General features: G+C 42.6%; 1 protein-coding gene across 1 annotated transcript in view; it reads left to right on the forward strand.

Annotated features, from left to right (window-relative positions):
• The window catches only part of pard3ba (par-3 family cell polarity regulator beta a), a 205,305-nt gene extending 194,625 nt beyond the window's left edge, over positions 1-10,680 (forward strand). The window contains exon 24 of the mRNA XM_087836160.1: positions 9,388-10,680. Coding sequence (XP_087692286.1) covers positions 9,388-9,805 — 418 coding nt within the window. The 3' untranslated portion in view covers positions 9,806-10,680. The remainder of the gene's footprint in view (positions 1-9,387) is intronic.
• The last annotated feature ends 11,440 nt before the right edge of the window (positions 10,681-22,120 follow it).

The raw sequence follows: 22,120 nt of genomic DNA on the forward strand, positions 1-22,120 counted from the left end.
TATTGTAATATATCTATATCACTAAAAGCACTTCTGGATGGATGCAAACTGCATTTCATTGCCCTGTACCTGTGCATGTGCAATGACAATAAAGTTGAATTCTATTCTATTCTATTCTATTCTATTCTATTCTGATTTAAAGCCATTTCGGTCTGTTTGGGGTCTTTTTTTCTTCTAATTCTGCTGCTACCTCTGCAAATTATGACACAATAGACATTTTTACCCAGAAAAAGTGTGCGCAGACATTCATATGAACGACTGTGTGCGTGGGTGTGTTTGGCAGTAAGATGCAGCAGCTGTTTTTTTTTTTTTTTTTTAACAGAGCAATTAATGTATTTTGCATGCAACTCATGCTTGTTTGTCATCATTTGACTAACAGGTGAGCGCAAAAACCGGCAGATGTGCGAGCATATGTATCTGCATGCTCCCCTCATCTTCCCTATCCGAACATTAATAGATTCAATGTGCAAATGTCAGTCAGCTGACTTTTTTGTGAGATTGTGTCTGAGAGTTTGCAGACACCAACAGTGTTTTCAGGAGAGTGAGGGGTTACCTTGGCTTTTACTGCCGTCTTTTTGGTTCACGTCCCCTCAGTGAGAAGGGTCAGTGCAAAATAATCACTTGTAGTCTATGATGAATAGTTCCTCAGGCAAGTCACCTGTACAGTTCTATAAAGGACCGTGCACTTGGGGTGATTTGGGAAAAATTTCAATTGTTAAGAAAAAAAAACAGCCAGCTGCACGCAGTTATTTGTCCAGCTTGTATTGATGAAAACTGGCTTGTGACTTATTGTGAGTTGAAGCGGCGTCCTTGGCATTCTCGTGTTGAGAATAGGAGTTTCTGAGATTCTGTGAATACCTTACCACGTAACCCTGAAACAAAAGAGGTGCAGTTCCTTCTCCTTTTTTATTACTCAGAGATTTGTGGTTAAATCAGAGACCATATCTGGGGTCGGGGGGTGTAAAATTGTGGGCTGTTCCATAATAGTTTACAGCTTTAAATAACAGAGGCCTCCTTTTATGGTATTTTATGATTTCTGAGAAAAGTACGCATTAGTGTAAATTATGCAAAACTTGTATTTCTAACTACTGTCCTTGGAGTTCACACCTTTTTGTCCTTTACATAATACAAATTTACATTGAGTCCTTAAATTTACCGTTATTATCTACACGTTTTAAAGGTTATTTGTGATTAATGCAAATGTTATTGTACACAAGAGTGCTGTTTCTCCAACTTTAATCATACTTTTTGCCTTTTGGAGTCGGAGTGCGCGCGTGTCCGATATACACACATGGCTGTTTTCCAGCTGTTTAGCGTACAGCACTTATGACAAATGAGGGAGAGCAGGATGGTGAAAGTATGGGGGGTCTAATAAGGCGCTGGCAGTTGGGGGTGTTAATAATTTCCTCCTTCCGCTTCCTAGGGGCAGGTGTAGGATAACCCCCTCACGCGCCTACCCCCATACACACATTCTTCGCCATCATACGGCAGAAGCGATGTCTAAATGGCCACTTTCTCACAGTCCCTCATGGATACTCCTGTTTTTCTTTCACTGCGGAATATGTAATCATATGCACTCCCAGCACAAATTCACATGCATAGCTATGGATGTAACATCCACTCTATCATTTTCTCTGTCTCTCACACACACACTCACACACACTCTCAGGCTCTCAGAGGGTGGTTGAGAGTGTGGTATATGGTGATGATGTTCTCAAAGTGTGAGTCAGATGTATTAGATGGCGTGTCATTACAGCTTTCCACTCCCGTGGTCCCCGTGGTTCACATCACACCTTGCACTGTTGCTCTATATAGACCTCAGAGGGACAGACGGGTGTCTCATCTGTCTCTCTGCCTGTCTCCTGCTAAACATAGCCTGTCTTTTTTTTTTCTTTCAACGCAGCCAGCCTTTTTCCACCTCACTTTACACTGTTTCCATTTTCTCAAATTGTGAATGCATCACATTTGGAGAAAGTAACATTAAAATTAGATACAGTGTTTTGCTGGATTTCTAAATGGTTTCCACTCTTGTTCAAACAGAGACAAGAGTCCTGTCCATACAGGAAGGGGGAAACAATTCATTGCTCTTGCTTTTTTTTTCCACTTTGTATTGCATGAATTTGCCTCCTTTTCAGTTCTGCCTACTAGCAGAAATCTGAAAAATGAATAAAAGCTGCAGTGTCATGTTTCTTGGAATGCATGTGCAACAGGGTGAAGAACCCAGAACCATTTTTAGGCTGCCTAACTAAAGAAAAACAAACCCAAAGTCTGATGAGAGGAAGCAAATGCGGTCAGTAAAACAGGAGGTGCTATCAGCAGGAAGAGTGGGGAAACTGTGGTATCCCGACACTCAGTATACGTGTGTGTACAGCACACAGTATGTCACTGATGTATAGAGATAGAAACATCCAAATGTCAGTTTTAGACTGCAAGGTGAAAGCATTGTGACAGTGTGAAGCTTGTATATGGCTGAGATACAATTATGAGTAACATCAGGATGTTTGCAAGTGTCCCGACTAACGTTAGCAGCTTGCTAATTTAGCTTTTCAAGGCTAATTAGACATAAATGAGGGTGGAGATGAGAGGTGGCACACCATACAACCAGTGGTGAAGCTCATTAGTGGATCAGACCAAGACAACTGAGGTTTTGAAGTCACTTGACTGCTAACCATTTGACGTTACTTTTTTTGCTATTTTAGACATGGGACAGTAGAGGGTTAAGTCAGAGGTCGACAGCCCTTTAGTCCCTCAGCTGTTGCTCGTGCAAGCTTTAAAAAAAATAAAAAAATTTAAAAAAACTAATGTGACATCCACGCCCCACACATGTGCAGCTCTTTATCTCCCCATTTTCTTTGGTAGGAGGGCTAAAATGCCTATTTTGACACTCTTTTGGTGTTGAAGATTGCCAGCCCCTAGTTTACGTAAGAGGAAAAAATGTGTATTCCCCAACCAGTTGGCGAGTGTTTCTAAAGTTAATGTCAGTCACTCTGAATCAGCTGCTAAAGCCTTAGATAGGCCCAGAAATTGTTCAGTGACACCCCAATAACCACCAGTTGCTAATGAAAAATGTGCATTCCCTGACTGGTTGGCAAAAAACCTTCTCGTGATTGTTTGGATCTCTGGCGTCACCAATAGTTCACATGAAACACACCAACTTCTCTGCTTTTTACTACCATTCAGCTAGTAGCTACCAAGTGTTTGTAGTCAAGTCTGTGTCTTCCATGCAAACTACACATGTGTATCTACTAGTGACCAAAGCACTCACAAGGAGGATTTTGGTGCAGTACTCTCTGTTTGGCCAGTTTTGCCTGATAGCAGCCAGCAGCCTCCAGAAACTTGTCCATGTAGGCTCTCAACCGTCCAAGATATGTTAAGCTTAATTATTTGAAATGATGGCAGCTGGACTTCTTTTTGGTTCGGGAAGACGTTTGGCCTCTCATCCAAGAGGCTTCTTCAGTTCAGAAACAACTGATGGATAGTCCCAAGTATTTAACCCCATGTGGGGGTCATTTTCTTCGAAGGGGCCCTGAGGCTTGTTGACCCACTATTAAATCATGCGAGTCATCACATGAGCCGAGGTGTGAAGGCTCTGTAAGACATTGCTCTGTCCCATCATCATATGAGCAGTTGAGGTCACTTGAGGCAAATTATGAGCAACCAATGGCCAAAAAATCTGGGAAAGCAAAAATAAAAATGGACTTTTAAGTTATTTGCCTCATTAAAAGTGTCTGTTTCTTCTCCACTTGTGGTCGTTTTTAGAGTAGGGGGTATAATAAGTAATAAATAAGGATAACATAATGACAAATTGTACAAATAGATCAAACGTGACTTGGCACACTGTTGAATGTCATCTGTAAGTTACTGAGGCTAATGGCAGCTTAATAATATCACATTCAGTGGTAATAACAGCAGCCTGGCATGTACTAAATCACTCTTGAAAGTCTCCCATTCTCCTTTTTGACATTCATTCAGACCTGTTTATTTGTTCCAGCGTCGCACGTGGAACCCTCTCATTTGCATGTGATGTTTTAATTTTATTTTTTTATTTTGACATTTCTAAAGTGTGTGTGAAACTTTCCTGACAGCTGAATGGAAACACACCTACTGTCTGCTTGTCTCTCGTTGTCATAAGCTCCTTTCAAACCAGATTAGCAGTGCTGGCAGAGCCCCGCTAATTGTCATTACCGACAGCAAACAACATTTTAATCCGGCAGGAATCTGCCATGTTTGGCATGTTTGTTTGGTTTTTTGTGCTTTGAAATAAGTCACAAGTAAGAGCTATGGAGGAAATTTCCCCTTTGTCCGGAGTGAGCTGCAGCACAGTTATTATGCCGTTAGCGTAAGACGGGTTAATCGGTACGCAAGAAAATCATTTTACATCTGAGTTAATGCAAGTTGTGTGTAAAACTCAACATTGTTGGCTTCTGATCTCTGTTTTTAGGCCTCACATTTCTTTTTCCGTCTCCCCGTATTCATTTGCTACGTTGCACACAAACAGGCCCGTGAAGTGCGTTACGTAAGTTATCAAGTAAACAGGGATCTCATTCTGACGCTTGGAATGTACAAACACGACCATGCACTCTTCTCTGGCTCACGCTCTCTCGTTCACAATATTTTATTTAGCTCCACTAAATTCAATTATAATTTATGTGAAATTCAAATGTTGCATAAATCCAAAGTTGGTTGAGGACATTTCAGGTTACGACCACCCACAAAACCTCATACGGAGTTGAAGACGTCCACTCCTGTCCGTCTCCCAACCAGGCTGGAGCCAGCTGTGCGACCCAGGGATGAGAAATTCCCTAAGGGTCACCGAGGCCCGTAGAAGCCCTAATCCCCCAGCTGCTTGACCGGACACACACACGGATACATGCTGTCAAATGGTGGTAGACAGTCACGTCATTACTAACACATCTATGTTTGCTTACATGCAGTGCTTTCACAGCCTTGGAAGTAAAGGGTTTAACCAGTGTCCTTTACTGGTGTTGCCTGATTTCAGGTCTCATTGCCTGAAACCAGCAACTTTGTCATTATTAGGGGTTCAGTCAGTCATTGGAATGAGCAGTACAATTTGCCAAAGCACTTATCAATAAGTTGGTTGGTGCTAACTTCTCTGGAACTGCTAATACTAGTCCTGTTTGCTTCTGTGTACAGGGTGGGCCATTTATATGAATACACCGTAATAACATGGGAATGGTTGGTGATATTAAAGTCCTGTTTGTGGCACATTAGTATATGTGAGGGGGCAAACTCCTCAAGATGAGTGGTGACCATGGTAGCCATTTAGAAGTCGGCCATCTTGGATACAACTTTTGTTTTTTCAATAGGAAGAGGGCCATGTGACACATCAAACTTATTGGTAATGTCACAAGAAAAACAATGGTGCGCTTGGTTTCAACGTAACTTTATTCTTGGAGATGGGTGGTCTCGTAGGGTGTCTTGCATTGAAATCTGCTGCAATGACCCGGTTACTGCGTTCACCAGATATCAACACAATTTCGATCCGCTCCTCACGTGTTAACCTCTTCGACATGTCAATGGCTGTGAACAAAGAGAAACTTGTAAATAACTCATGAAAGAATAAAGTTACGTTGAAACCAAGCACACCATTGTTTTTCTTGTGACATTACCAATAAGTTTGATGTGTCACATGGCCCTCTTCCTATTGAAAAAACAAAAGTTGTATCCAAGATGGCCGACTTCTAAATAGCCACCATGGTCACCACCCATCTTGAGGAGTTTGCCCCCTCACATATACTAATGTGCAACAAACAGGACTTTAATATCACCAACCATTCCCATGTTATTACGGTGTATTCATATAAATGGCCCACCCTGTATATTCATAAAAAGGTAGCTCTGTGGTGTATACAGCTACTGAGCAGGGGTAGCAGGCCGTCCCAGCATCCAAGAGAACTCTATCCCTCCTACTTTAACTCTTAGAAAATGGACATGGCAGATTGAGATAATTTAACTATTTAGCTTTTAAAATTTTATACAGCTATAAATATTAGCACTGAAAATAAATGGATGTCAGCAAATCCAATTTTAGTGTAGCAATAAAGGGTTACTGTGATATTTGTTTGTTCTAATACTGCTTTGGCCTTATCTTAAAGAGGGCCGAGGTGATTACATTTCCTGAATTACTACTAAGCATAGAGGATATATAGGCGATGGAGAGACAAGTAAAGCCTAAAGGAGAAGAAGAGAAAGATGAATATGCTCGTCTGAAAGATGTGGAAATTGAAGATCGCAGAGGGAGGGAAAAAATAAGGAGCGATGAAAGAAGAACGGGGAAGCCAGCGGTGGTTCCTGTCTGTTTGGGTGGCCCTGAGCCGGATTGAGGACCCAGGTGTTCTCCCCCCTCTATCCACGTATCGCTCCATTCCTTCTCATCGCCTCCCCTGGTGGCCTTCGCCATTTAATCTGGATTAATGAGGAGGTTGACCTTCGGCTCGCTTCCTCTCTGTCTATCCCTTTCCATTCCTGCCTTGCAGAGCTTTCCAAGCAAGACTACGTTGTTTTTACCCACATTTTATTTCTGCTTCTCTCTCCCCCATGTCTTCATTTCATATTGTTTCTTTTTCTACTTCTCTGAATCTTCTCTCTCCTCTCTCTCTTTTCAACCCTATTTTGCTCTTTATCTCAAGCCTTGGCAGTGCAAGTCTTTGTGCACGTGCAACTCCATCTTGGCTCTACTGACTGACAAAGCAGTGCTGTTCATTGTTGGGACCACCTGTGTATCCTGTCCCACTGCTCTGTTTGGGTGGTCAAGGCTCGCAGCCCATGCCGTACTGATATACGGACACACACTTAGAGAAATTCACGTCACCGCAGTCCATGAATATCCTCATGGGAAGTCTGCAAAGGCACAAGTACAGACGCACACTCACTCACAACCAAGCTGTGCGCTACCCAATCTGTGGTGAGTGAGTCCTTCTAATTGGCCAGTCAACAGGTGCTGAGCTCGACTCATGGGAGTGGACAGAGGAGACGGAGGGATATGATTACAGAACAAGGGAAAGGCTAAGCTCAAGGCTTCTGTATAATAACTGCAGCAGGAGCCAGTTTTGAAGGGTGGGAAGTAAATATCTAAATCTGTTTGGCTGTTCTGTGTTGCTGATTGATATACCACCAGAGCAATTTGAACAAAAGCCAGCACTGTGCTGCTCATGTGGCGGTCAGAGCAGTTCTTAAAGTAGCAACATGTTTTCCATAATCAAGGACGGAATTATGCCAGTGTTACAGTTTTCAAACTAGAGTGCATCATGTTGTGCCCACCTAGGTCCAAGTGTCATAGGTTTGTCATGTATATATTTCGTCATAGAGGCTGAACTACAGGCTCCGTGGAGACACATGTGCCTGCCAGTTATGTTGTTACCCCATGGTCTTGACCGTGTAGGCCAAGGGTGGGGGAACTCCAGGCCTCAAGGAACGGTGTCCTGCAGGTTTTAGATGTGTCCTTGATCCACTTGGCGTAGACACTAAACTATGAGGGCATAAACTTTGCATGACTGCTCCAAGAACACTGTGCTAATTAAGACAAAGAATAACAACTACTACTTTGTTTGTGATGTCCACACAACAAAAGTGTCAAATACAACCTACTGTATCTCAGTCTGAATCAGATTATTAATTTTCTTTGGCAACACACACTACCGATCTATGTACTGCCTCGTCTCTCTTGTCATGTCTTTGTTGAACTCACTGAGTAATTACTCACTGTGTTGGATGGAAAAGCACACGTAAAAAAGGGAGTGAACTCTGGATTTGATAACTAGTAGACTCTCTATTATCAGTAACAGCTTCAGTCAGTTTCCCATCAGTCTTGCACAATAATGAGGGGGAATTCTGGGTTATCAGTTTATCAGCATTTTTGGGATGTATTGATTAGAAAGCCTTTGTAAGGTCATGCCACTTCATCTAATCCAGGTAAAGGTCAGAACTCCGGTAGAACTTTCTTCTATCTCTTGGGTCATGCATCTTGTGGCTTTACACAACTTCTGTTAAAGTCTTTTCTTTTTGAGTAAAATCCCTTGGCGTAATGGTGATTCTGAAACCTTCGCAGCTTTTGTCTAATCCATCCACAGAACATGCTCCAGATCTTTGCATAACGTCTTCCACATGGACTGATGAACACCTAGGTCTTACCTTTAGCTGATGTAGCGTTTTTAATGCTTCTTTTAAGGTATTGTGGAAGAAGTTGGGCTCAAGACATTACCCAGTATTTAGTGAGAGTGCAGCTTTGTCAGTAACTACCTCCTTAATGGGAACACGTGACTCCAAGTAACTTTTGAGACGTCTTTAGCACAAAGGTCCTTATGTAATCCTGAGTACTGATTTCCAGTACAGGCATGTTTTGATCTAGAAATTGTGACTTAGATGAGCCACATTTTATAAGTAATCAATGTGAAGAATCCTGGAAGTTCCAAAGGATTTTTTGCAGCATATGAACATATGGTAAAAATGTGTAGTTTCAATGAGCTCATGTAGTATATTAAATTGTCCGGAAAGCAGAGATATTTGCCAAAATGACTTTTATATAATTTGAATGCCAAAACGTATAATTTAAGATGTTGACAGTTCTCTTGCACCTCACCACTTTTATAAATAGGAGAGTTTCCCTTACAGCTAGGCTGCTGGAGACCTGACTTTTAGATTTGCTTACTCGCTCTAGCTTGACTTGTGTGTCACTCGCCACTGGAAACAGCACATAAGACGGAAAACATTTGGGCCCGAATGAAAGGTGATCAGCCCTCCCTTTTCTTTTCTCCTGTGTGTCTCTCTTTTTCCTCCCCCCCCCCCCCCCCCCCCCCCCCCTCTCTCTCGCACTTTCTCTCTAGTTCCCTCTCCAGTCTCACTTTCTCTCTCCTTCTGTCTCCCCGAGCCCCGCGGGTCGCCTTACCCTGGGGTTTAGCCCCTAATCACCCACAGCTAGTGGGGAGGGAACCGGAGACTTCCAGCTGGCTGCCTCGTTATTGCAGACCCGAGGGACACACATACACACATTCCTGCACACACGAGCTAAAAACACACACACACAACCTCATATATGCTTACCAAGGCATTTGCTGTTATCTCTTGGCATCTCTCCATCCACGGCCTCCCCCCCACAAGTCATTCCTGCCAAGGCCGCAGCCTCGCCACATAAACTGAATAACAGAAGGCGGCTTACCACAAAGGAGGCCCAAATCTCTGACACGTCCACATCTCCAAACCAGTTTAAACTAGTCTTAAATGTTGACATCTCTAGACTGTTAACATCTCTAGACTGTTAACCATACATCTATATTTGTATGTATGTGTCTGTCCTGACTGTTGGCATCTAACAATCCTGCAGCCAGGACTCTAACAGAGTTCTAACACCAACCATCTTTTTCCTTTCAGGAGGGATCCGTATGATTACCCCACCCACTCCAGACCTGTGCCAAGAGATTCCGGCCCCAACCACTATCAGGACGCTCCAGGTGCAAGTAACTCGGGCCGTTTGCCAATGCCTCAGTTGAGCACCCAGCAGCCGCTCAACAATCCCCGCTACCACCCCTCTTCCCAGGCAGGACAGCAGCACCGTGCTGCCTTAAGACAGGACGTCCCTCCGTCACCCTCCGCGGGTCAAAGAGGGCGCCAGTACTACGACACCGTAGGGAGAAGAGACGGATACCGGCAAGCCAGCCCCGGCCGCTACACCAGCCCAGAGAGAAACCCTGCCGTCAAGGAACGTTACAACAGCCCCGACCGCTATCGCTACGGCGACGAAAGACAGCCTGACCCAAGACGGAAGAATCCCATGATAGGCGCGGTTTAAAACAGTACAAATGCAAGTAACATAAAGAGAGCGTGTTTGTGAAACATATCAGCTGTCACCTGGGCCGCCAGTGTGCATCAGTGAAATTTTTGCCATATTGATTCATGTAATCAGAAGCTGTAATGCAAAAAAAAAAAAAATAGGGCTTATTTTTTTGAGAAAGGGAGATTTGTGTGTTGTGTTTGTTTCCAGCTGCGTGTATCTATTTGCTGGTGTGTCGCGGTGTATAAGAAGAGGACACAAGATTTTATGATGTCGAAATTAAATGAAGTTAAATATATTATATAGAGTAAACTCCGTGCCAAACGTATACAATCAAGTATATTGAAAGCTATGAAAGCAGAGCTGACTCGCATTTTGCACATGCTGATCAAGCTGAAGGAAATTAAAGAGGGATCACCTTGACCCGTCAGACTGCTCCAGCACAGAGACGGGAAGCTAAAGCGGACAAACAGGAAAAGGAAGTAACACCCCCTTCTTCTTGTCCTTGATGTTTAGTCGCTTGGACTTCCTTTACATTCTGCTAACACACTGCTTCGTCTGTTTTTTTTGTATTTTTACCTTTCCTTATCTGGACGTGGCTTACTCCGTGCTCATTAACTGTGTAACTGAATTTGCAAATAAGATAAGTGATATTTTTGTAGCGCTTCTAATAAAATGTATAAATCTCGATCTGCTGCAGGCTCTTATGGTAAGCTCCTTGTAACTCGTGGAAGACATTAATGAAACATTTTATCCTTTTAACATATCGCCGCTAAGAGTCACTGCACTGGAAACGAATTGTGTCAATGGTGGTTTGATTTAAACTTGCTGTCAAATAAGTGCACAACTTCTTTTTTTGTACAACTATTTTCCATTAAATATCTTGATAAATATTCTCAGGCTGTGCCACGTCATTTCATTTCATCCCATTTCTGCTTCATTGCACCTGTTAGCTAGAGTACGCGTGTATGAAACACTCAGACTAAGACAACACCATGAGTCATCACTTTAAAAATTCATTATAATATCCAGCTTAATGTCTCTGAGCACAATCTCTAGATAAATTTGCCCTGTGAGATGACTGATAAGAGTAGCCAGCATTCCGATAATGACTAAATCATCTTCAACAATTAGAGGCAGGGAAATCTCCACTGGAAAATGATTACTGCCCAATTTGCTCTCAGAAATAAAGATGGCACTGATTGGTGAAATTAGACTTGAAATGGGGAATAATTAGTGTGGAGAAGGCTTTTTCTATCAGTTTAGGTTTAATTAGCATCGAGGCCCATAAGGACCGGGCCTCTCTGCGTTTCCCCTGACCCTCTCCTGTCTGAACTGGAATAGACCTCCAAACAGCCGAGCACAGGCAGATAAAAGCTGATCAATCCTTCTCTTTAAACCAGTTTTAAGCAAATTAACTGTTTCCCAAAGACAGGAAACACGTAAGACTTCAGAGGAGATGCAACCTGTCTGACTAAGTACTAGTATAAACAAATGCTTATTTTGACACATATCATATATAGTAAGAAATGCAGTGGTTGTCACAAACTAGAATAGATGAAAGCTGGATAAACAAGCAAGGGAACCAGCAGCTGTCTGCTGAGCATCCTGTGATGACAAAACTGTCAGAAATTGTCCGCAGTTTCTTCCTAATAGATCTACCTTGAACTAATCAAGCACAGGCAGGGGAAACTAGTGCATCTGTAATAGCCAGTTTGATTACACAAGCTGTTATAGAAAAGTTTTAAGTGAGTCAGAGTAAGAAGTCCTCCAGAAGTCTCTTATGTCTGTATAAAACATAAGAAGTCTCTTATGTTTTATACTCATAGTCCCCATAAAGGAGACACTTCTGCAGTAGCTGAAGGCATACATGGTAAGATAAGCTCAACTCATCTTTTAAAAAATACAATTAAAGTAAAGAACTGAGGGGACCTCTTTGTGATTAAAGCAGAAGGTTATAACCATTTAAAGCCACAATTAAACAGCAGACATGCAAAACTACACAACTGATTCACATATTTCTTAACTTCATGTATTTGTTTTCAATATGTGAAAATCTAATGTTAGTATCTGTAGGAGTATGGCTAACAGCTAAAACCATTAGCTAGCAGTATAGATAAAGATGTTAGCTAAACCTGCTCACATGCTATATACAGGGTGGGCCATTTATATGGATACACCGTAATAACATGGGAATGGTTGGTGATATTAAAGTCCTGTTTGAGGCACATTAGTATATGTGAGGGGGCAAACTCCTCAAGATGGGTGGTGACCATGGTGGCCATTTAGAAGTCGGCCATCTTGGATACAACTTTTGTTTTTTCAATAGGAAGAGGGCCATGTGACACATCAAACTTATTGGTAATGTCACCCATCTTGACGAGTTTACTAATGTATACTAATATACTAATGTGCCACAAACAGGACTTTAATATCACCGACCATTCCCGTGTTATTACGGTGTATCCATATAAATGGCCCACCCTGTATATTTAGCTCAAGGTATAGCTACAACAGTTTCAACTGCTAGCCACACTTTGGGCTAAAACAAAAGAGTCCCAGTTTTTTTGTTTGCTATTTTAACATTTTTAGCAGTTTACCTGTGCAAAAGTCTTTATCCATCCTCCCCATGTTCTACAGATGGCTCTAGACACTGTTGTACTGCACTCCTAACCTCCTTTGTGTTTATTGACAATGATTTGAATGTGAAAATGTCACATTTGGATTCATCACTCCAACAGACCTGTTGCCGCTGATTTTCAGTCCAGTTTTTGTGTAATTCGGAATACATCAGCCTTTTTGTTTTGCAGTTTCCTTCCTTTAGTGATAAACTAAAGTGTCAGGTGCATTACTCAGGTCTTGTGTCAGGTCTTTGCTGGATTTTTTCCTATTTCCTTCAGATACCGTTCCTGTGCTGTAAATGCAGTTTTTGAGGCTTGCCACTTCTTTTGTCCTCGACTTGTACAGTTTCTTCAAGAACAGACTGCACACCATGCCAAGATATGTCAAATATGTGGCTGATAGCTTTTTAGGAATCACTTGTTGATGCAAAAGTAATATTTTATGTCTGTCAAACATCATTATCTTTGGCATTTCATATATTCAACAAAAGAAATGAGAACAAATGTTTTTGTGACAGGCTGCTCGTAACAAAGTGCCTAAAGATACAAATTAAAACTGGTTCTTTGCCAAGTTGTCTGTTGTAGACACAACGCTGGTTTATCCGTCGACTTTTGTGCCTTTTTTATGGTTGAATGACTCAACAAACTAAAACACATTTCTGTTAAAGAAGTCAGGTACAAGGACTGGAGATAAAATGAGTGAAAAAGCAGCCAATATCCAAAGTAAAACTCCAGAAAGCCTGAAGAGAGAGAAACACTCTTAAAAATTATAAGAAAGTCTGGCTCCTTGAAAGCAAAATATAAAGAAATGAAGGATGGCTCAAGATTTTTGCACAACACTATATGCTTACCTAACACTTTTATTTGTTCATTGTAGTGAAACTGTTAGAATTAACAGCTTAAATAGTTCTATAAAAGACAGATGAACTTTTAAAACGGCAACAGTGTGAACGTGAAGTTGTGAGCTAAAAGTATGCATTAACAGAAATGATTGGCTAAATATGGACAAATAAATTCTAAGCTAAACACAATAAATAAAGAACATGGACCTCATATATAACTGTTAACAGGAGCGTTAAATGGTTAAAACAGTAAATCACAGTTATTGATAGGGGAGCTGAAACTAGTTCAGATCTGCTTTTAAATAAGCTTAAAAGACCACACTAAATGTAAGAGGCATTGATGAAGGGATTCCTGAGTGCATGTGACAGAGCTGTGGGTATGTCAGATGAAAAAGGTTGGAAACCACTGGTTTACTTAATTAGCACTCGTATGTGTGTGTGTACTTATAAAGCACGTCTTTACCGTTATGAAAGGCATGCAGTTATAATTCCATGATGATAGTATAGTAATGGCACCGTGCCATGGTATTACAAGCATGAAACATTGTAAAAACCTCCCTTGGGTGGTCTTATGAGACATTCCGGTGTCTAAATTTGTCGATGGTGGAGCGTCAGCTAATGAAAATGCCTCATTTGTGGAGTGTTTTCGGTAGTTTATAAAACTTAGGAGCCAAATAGAGATAGGGCCCTCAAACATACTAAGAAGGAGATTATTTTATTAAGCGGTCACTGCTCATGGCTACGTAGGTGTGACCTGGCCAGAAATCCATCGACACACTGCTAGTGTGTCGATGGATGCTCAAGCCATGCTAGGTATGAAGGAACACTGGATTGAGCAGGAAGTCAAGACGGACCAACTGAACTGAGGAGGGGGGCTGAGGGTACGTCTTTCACTACAGTGCTGTGATTGCAGCCATTGCCCAGCTCTCCATGAATGATACTCATGACCATCGATTAGCGGTCAGCCAAGACTGAAGAAGTCACCTGGATGACGCCAAGGAGCTCGTCTCCAACGCCTTCGTCCATATGAACAGAATCAACTTCCTGGTGTTTCCAAGTACGTTTGTTATAAAGCGGAGGTGGCAACAGTGAGCGCCGTGCCAACATCTCCTGTGTCTCCTCTCATTCACACTGATGGTAACACAACTCGCGGCACTTAAGCTGGCTTCGCTGTGCTTTAAAGAAACGCTGTAAACAGGCTCCTCCGAGTGCTTGTGGTCAGCTCGCTGCTGCCAAAGATAATAAACAACAGCAACTGATTATCCGTGAATTAATTGCATTTTAAGTCCATTAAACAAAAGCTTTGGAATCGCTGTCAGGAGCACTTGGCTCTAACACCCATCTTAGCGAAATTACTCTTCCTTCCGCAGCCACAGCCTTCGAGAGTGCCTCGGCCTTTGTTTATGGTCATCCACGAGGAGTGCTTTTAGTGCAGTCACGTGACACACCCTCCCTCTGACGGGCCGCGGTCATGGCCGTTGATTCGCTGACAGACGTATTTTTACGCCTCATATCAGCTCACGCCATGTAAAAACGACATTTTCCTCTCCCCGCTGCACGACCTCTGATTTCGAGGAAGGCCGTATCCTTCCTTAAGAGCTACTTATCTATTCTCTGCACCCACCCCTCCTTTTGTTGCCGATTCTTTCCCGACTTTAAAAAAATAAAAATTCTCTCCCATCTTTTTCTCTGCTATGTGAGAAGGGGGTGGGGGTGTTTTGCGTGAATTAATCCGACACCTCGTAAGCCCACATTTTTGTGGAACTAAAATAAAAAATAAAAAAATGCAAACGCACACGCTGTTCCCCAGTCGATTGTCATGAACCGTGGGGTAGTGTGAGAATTCCCTGGTTATGTTCTCTTAGCATTACCTATTCTGCTGGTGCCCCTGTTGTACACCTTTGCTTGTTAGCATGTGTCAATCAAAAGGCGTGCTCTGGGGAGGCCAAAGTGGAGAGCTGAAGCAGTTATCTGTCTCCAACACAGCTCCCAAAAAAAAGACAGAGCAAAGTCGGCGGGAGGGGCTGAGATGGAGGGGATGTGAGTACGAGAGATGCTGGAGGACTAGTATAGAGGAGCATACACCCTCGCAACACAAGAATGAAGGTAAATGCCCGCGCTGACCTCGGCCTGCGCTCGCTGGCCCCTTTCATCCTCTTCATTAAAGGCACATTCCGCCATATTACCCCGCTGTCCTTCTGTCCTTCACCTGCTGCCATTCATTTCAATTCAGCCCTCGTTAAGGCATCACGGTCTCCGAACGGAGTGTAGTCGGAGCGGTCCGAGCGGATCCTCTCATTTAATTATACAGTTCATTAGAAAGGAGGCCCGCATCCCCACTCCACCTCCCCCCAGCTCTGAGGCAGACCATGGGAATAGCTGGTTGCTAATGTGCAGTTTAAATGGCCTAAATATGGAGATTGGTCGAGTTATGGATTACCGTTAACCATTAGCCTGCCCTTCACCTACTTCATTCGCTTTTATGTCAGTCATGTAGCCTTTTGATGCAGTATCACTCAAGTTGGAGTGTGCTCTTTCAGCCAGCGTGTTTGTTTGATATTGTTCATGAACTGTGAAATTGAATTTCCACACTTGGGCTGATATTGGAAATAATTTCATATCCCGTGCAATATTCTTGCTCGGTTTCACCTTGCGCTGTGTTTAAGACATCCATTTTTGCTTAATGTGTCTTTCTGTGTTTTTCTCCTTCGTCTTCTTCTTTTGCAAAGTCGATTCTGCAACACCGTTAATTTGGACCATATTTACCCTGAAAGCAGTGTTGGCTCTCCTGGCTGCCTCTCTGTTCGCCCACACACCACAGCCGAGCCACCAACCACCATCTTTTACTCCAAAGCTGTCGTCATGGAAACGGGGCCGCCGCTCCTGGCACAGCAGCCCCCCCTTTTTTCCAGTGCTGATGACATCGTAGTAGCAACAATGAAAGGTTTGTACATCCCATTATTAAGAGGAGCAGGGGTTTTTTTTCCCCTCTTTTTCGCTTTTGGGGCACGGTCACTGAGCACCGGAAACCTCACACAGTGTGAAATGCTTTATCAGAAACACTCAGGTCTTTTATTCTATTCTGCACCAACACTGGCACCACTTTGGGTAGACGAACTGTCAGGCGTGGTGTGGAGGCGAGGAAGAAGGAACCCAAACGCAGGACTCACAGGTAAGTGAAGACTGGAGTTTATTGTGATGGCGTGAGCAAACAGAACAGAGGTAGGAAATGGCTGGCTGGCTGGCTGGCTGGACGACTGACTGAATGAATGAATGAAGGCAGGACGAACAGACTGAGTGGCTGGCTGGCTGGCTGGCTGGCTGGCTGGCTGGCGGAAACGACGACATAACAACATCAATGACACGACAAAGAACTGGTGAAACCGAGGAACTTAAATACACAGGTTGAATGATGACACTGATTGGAAACAGGTGAGTACAGGGCTGAACATAATCTGACTAATGACACGAGAGACAAGCTGACATGGGGAAAAAACAGGAAGTGGAAACATTGATGTGGGAAAACTGAAAACACTGGGTCACCGACCCAGGAACCCTGACACGAACCTTGCAAGAGAAAACATAAATACAAAGCTTTTGTCAGTAAACTACATGCAGCATTTCTTCCTCTGCGTTTTGGGGAGCTTCTGGGATATGTAAATATATTTCCTATACTCAGTGTGTATGTTTAAAACAAGAAGATCCAAGACCAGCCTGAAACCACTGAATGGTTTCAACGTCTGTTTGCTGTGAGCTTGCACAAAGCAGCCACCTGTACGGCTGAGAGGTGAAGGCAAGGTGCAATTCCTCAAATGGCCACTTGAGGCTGTGATCAAAATCAAGTCATTCCCAGCAGACTCTAATGTTAAAACGGCCAACTTAATAGCAAAAACTAACATGTTTACAACCAGTTAGACATTTGGCCTCTGGAGCTAATTTCTCCTTCAAAACATCTGCACTCAGGTTATTATTTACTTATTTGTTTGTTTTAATAAATCACCCAGTTAAGTTTTCTTTGAGATTAAAGACTCATCGGTGGGCTTCACCTCCACTAAAATGAATCTCCCGGTTTCCTTCCAAGGTACCTGTGGTCCAGTTTTCGTGAGTGACACTCACTTTGTAGGCTATCGTTGCAGCTTGCTTAGCGAGTCAGCTAGTGTTAGCACGGCTCCATCGCTTCAGTTCAAAAAGGATACTTTCTGTTTAAACAACAAAAAAAAGATGGCAATGCCACAAGGCGGTTTTATTCATCTTTTATGTATAGTTTATTGCTCTGGCCCGAATGCAGCAGAAAGGTTTTACTCTCAGGAAAAAGGCATTGTTTATTTTCTTTTTGGCTACGTAGCCTTGGAGCTGCTGGACTCTTTTACAGCAAACCCTTCAGAACTTTGTCTTCATTCGTCTCTCCCAGCCTTCTCCACTTTCCTATCGCTCCGGTGATGAAAAACACCAAAGAGCCTTGTGGACTGTGGTGTTAACTTGGGGCTAGCAGTGTGGTTCGCCGGGTTGTGATGTGGCCAACAACAGCTGAAGTCCGTGACCCCTGGACCCCATCCATCAGGCTTTCATCACCAGCCCTGGCCTCTGACACACACAAAACTTCAGCCGGGGAGAGAAAGCACGCAACTGGGAAATGCATCAATGTCACTGAGACACTGGGAACAGTATTAGATTATATATATTCACTTTGTCCGGCACTCGACATGCATGCGAGTTATCATACACCAGTGCGGTTTTTGTTCTTGAATATAAAGTTATAAATGTTTCCAGAAGTACTGAGTGAGGTTGCCAAACTGGTTTTATAGAGGTCCCAGACTAAGCTGTCCATCATGTGCACACTCCTCGTATATTAACCTCCTCTTCTGACACATTGTTTACTTCCATTGCTGTCTCTCTCTCTCTCTCTCTCTCACACACACACACACACACACACACACACACACACACACACACACACACACACACACACACACACACCTGCTCTGGGCTCAGGCACACACACAAACTGTCGTTATGGACACACAGAGCATCCGTATCGTTTTGCCCTCACACACATGTTACCAATATATGTGTGGCAGAGGCTCAGCTGACCGGCTGGCAGTCACTGTGAAATTGGCGCCCTTCTCATACAGATGCCAGGTGTTTTGCTTGGCAGCCAGGGGTGCCGGGGGTGAGCTTGTGTCAGGAGTGTTGGGTTGCCATGAACTGCAGGGAAAGGATGGGAGTAATATGTTATGGGTCCCTGTTAGTCCAGCCGCTCGGCTAAGAGGGAGCGCTGCCAAGGCCGAGATGAGTTTACAGACTGCTTGGTTTCTGTAGGAGCTTGAAAACATATATTAAATTATGAGGCAACATTATTTTTCAATTAACCTTATTTTCTTGACTGATGCACGTACGGGTGCCAAACATAACATCCCAGGCGCACCACTCAAGGCAGTTTTTGGCACTGAATAGCATTAACCTCCTGCACTGACATGTTTTTCTATTTTTGTTGTACTGTAGGAATGAGAGATCACCCCATACCATGAGCAGCCCTGCCAAAAAAATTCTCATATGCTGCTCAAACACAGAGAATAAATCCAAGTTTGTAGTGAGAGCTGGAAAAGGCAACATTTTCGCAGTTTTGACATCTTAAGATTATTTTCTCCTGATACACCAAAAGGTGGCAGCTGTGGCTCTGGAGGATGAGCGGGTCATCGATCAAACTTTAGAGGTCTGCATGTTGACGTATACTGAACCCTGGGTTGCCTCCATGCATCCATTGGCGAGTGAGTGCATCTGTGAATATTAGACAGTGTGTTACAGTATCCGGTCATTAAGTCTGACGTCACTAGCCGTGTCTGGGCCTAAACTCCGCTGCAGGTCCATATATCAAACAATCACTATGGCATTACTGAGAGTTGAAAAACTGTCTAAAGTCTTTCATCTTTAATAAAATGATCAGCGTTCTGCTCTACCAGGTGTAACAATTGAGTTTAACATCCAGGCATCCATGAAAACGGAATTTATGACATTTAACGGAGTTAGAAGTTAGCAGGAAGTTAGCTCGCTAGCTTCTATCTAAATACAATATAGCATGTCCTGACTGCGGGGTTTTGGAAACAAATTAAAACGTACAGCTCTGTTATCACTTCCAACATATATGCATATAAGCAGTGACGTTTGTAGGGTTACTGAAGTTTGGCTAGCTGGTATATAATGAAGTGCTACGTGACCGCTAGCGACACAGCTATGTTAGCATAATATAAACAAGCTAACTTTTTTTCCACTCGATAAAAGTTAACGTGAGTGTTCTCGGTGGTCAAGAACAAATGTAATCACATGGCAGGATGCTGTAAAAGGACCAAACTTCAGCCAGGAGAACAACTGAGATAATCCATCCACAATATGAGGTTAGTCATTCATATACTGCTGCATGGGCTGGGCTGTAGTTACATCCTAAGGTTTTAAAAACTGAGCTTAAATAAATGATTAGCGGTAATAAAAGCCGAGGGAGGTCAACAGTGATCGCTGACTGTTTTAGGAGCTTTTTGAGATTAAATAGAAGAAAATACATAACATTAAACATGTTAACAACACAAAAGCCAAATTAAACGCAGACTACTTTAGGCCCGGAAGTAGGATTCGTCATGTCATCACTTAACGACCGGATAGGAAAAAAAGGTCTTGCATGATTAGGTGAATAAGTCTTGTATTTAAAAGTGCCTTGAGTGCTCAGCCTGAACAGAAAAGCACTGTATCCATTTATAATTTTACCAAGAATCAACATTTCCTGTAGTGATCTTACCTGAAACTGGTTTTGCTGTTTGCGTGAAAAGATGTCATGTTGGGGCATTAAATATGAGGGTACCACTGCAAGGTAGGTAGCTAAATTAGCTTAAGGAGAAAACAAGGAACAGCAAGTGGAAGTGAAACTTACAAATGCTACTTGCAGGATTTCGAAACTCAGTCTGCTTTACAATGTGGACCTTTTTTGTTTTTTTTGTTTTTTTTGGAAACTATAAGTGAATAGGCTAAAAGTTTTAGCTAACCGATATTAGCATCAGACTTCCCTAGCTGATTACTTACATTGGGGAAGTTATTTATTTTTTAAGACTATTTCTTTAAATCTTAAATGTACAAATAAGGATTTTCTAGCAAAATGTGAGCAAATTTGCATTTTCCAGGACAGAAATACACTCACTGGCCACTTTATTAGTTACACTTGGTTGGACCTACTTTTGACTTAAGAACTGCCTTAAGTCTTCATGGCAGAGATTCGACAAGGTGCTGAAAACATTCCTTGGAGGTGTTGGTCCATATTGACATGATAGCATCTCACAGCTGCTGCAGATTTGTTGACTGCACACTCTTGATGTGAATCTCCTGTTCCACCACATCCCAAAGGTGTTTATTTGTACTGATAACTCCAGGCTAACAGGCTATGGTGTTTAAATGATGTTCAGTTAGTACTAAGGGGCCAGAAGTATGACAATTAAATATCCTTCACACCACTACACGACCAGCAGCCGGAACTGTGAATACAAGGCAGGATGAATACATGATTTCATGTCGGTTACACCAAATTCTGAAACTACCGCTCGAACGTCACACCAAAAATTGAAATTCATCAGTCAAAAAAACGGAAGCATCTATTCTGTTGTCCAGTTTTGATGAGCCTGTGTGAACTGTAGCCTCAGTTTCCTGTTCCTAGCCGATAGGAGTGACGCCTGGTGTGGTCGTCTGCTGCTGTAGCTCTTCTGCTTTAAGGTTTGATTTGTTGCATGATAACAGAGATGCTCTTCTGCACACTTTGTTTGTAACAAATAGTTACTTGAGTTACTATCACCTTCCTGCCAGCTCAAAGCAGACGGGCCAGTCTCTGAACTGGTTGTGCCACAACAAGAATACCAAGTTCAGTGTCACTGGAATCACATTTTTCACCATTCTTCATGCCAGAAACCAAAAATAGTCATCTTTCAACATGTTTTTAGGAATTAAAAGTCTTGTAAATGATTGATATATGAGCTAACTCCTTTGTTAAAAACCTGAAATGGAAAAATGGGGAAAGTCTGGTGGATGGTAATTGTTACCAAAGCAGAGATTGCTGCCTTGGAGTGTGAATAATTTTGAGAAAGCAGCTTCTGAAGCTATGTTTTGTGAAACACCATAGATTTTTATTAGGCTCCAGTGGAGTGTGAGTGTTAGGTTAGACGCATTTAAACACTGGGGGGAAGACGCTTGTTTGGATGTGTGGGTGAATGAGGCTTGCAGCAAGACAGTGATTTGGATGCTCAGAGTAGAAATACACTATATGAGCACCAGACCATTTATTAAAAATCAACTTACCAAGCTGATTATTTATGCTAGAACATTAATTTTGTGCTGCCAAGTTGTGTGTTTTTTTCTAATGTGTATTTATATATACAAATACAAATACTAATAGACACAGCGCAGGAAACTGTATGTCCTGATCTGAACAAAGACACTTTATATCAGCGAAATAGCTCAAAATCTCATAACTAAACAGTGTGAAAAATGCTTGCACGGATCATATTAAAGGACTTGTTGACTTGTTTCCAGCTGAACTGAGGGTTAAGACTCCAACCATGAACTGCAGCCTCGCTGGTTTACATCTCTGTGTCACTCGTGTGCTGCCATCTCCAAAATCAAGCCGTGTTGACGTTACCCCAAGTATTCATAAACTCATCCAGACTATACATGTTTACAACATGTATAGTCTGTACATTTAGAACATGTAAACAACAGGCAAACCTTTCCCTGCTATGACTGCCCAAACTGGCTTTGATGCAGGGGGTTGTGCTTCTTTTCTATTCTCCATCGCCACGGCATGCAAAAACGATGAGCCTTTTGTATGTTTCGTGCTATCC

Source organism: Neolamprologus brichardi, chromosome 23 (genome assembly GCF_056152115.1).
Source record: "Neolamprologus brichardi isolate AB-2024 chromosome 23, ASM5615211v1, whole genome shotgun sequence".
Taxonomy (NCBI): Eukaryota; Metazoa; Chordata; class Actinopteri; order Cichliformes; family Cichlidae; genus Neolamprologus; species Neolamprologus brichardi.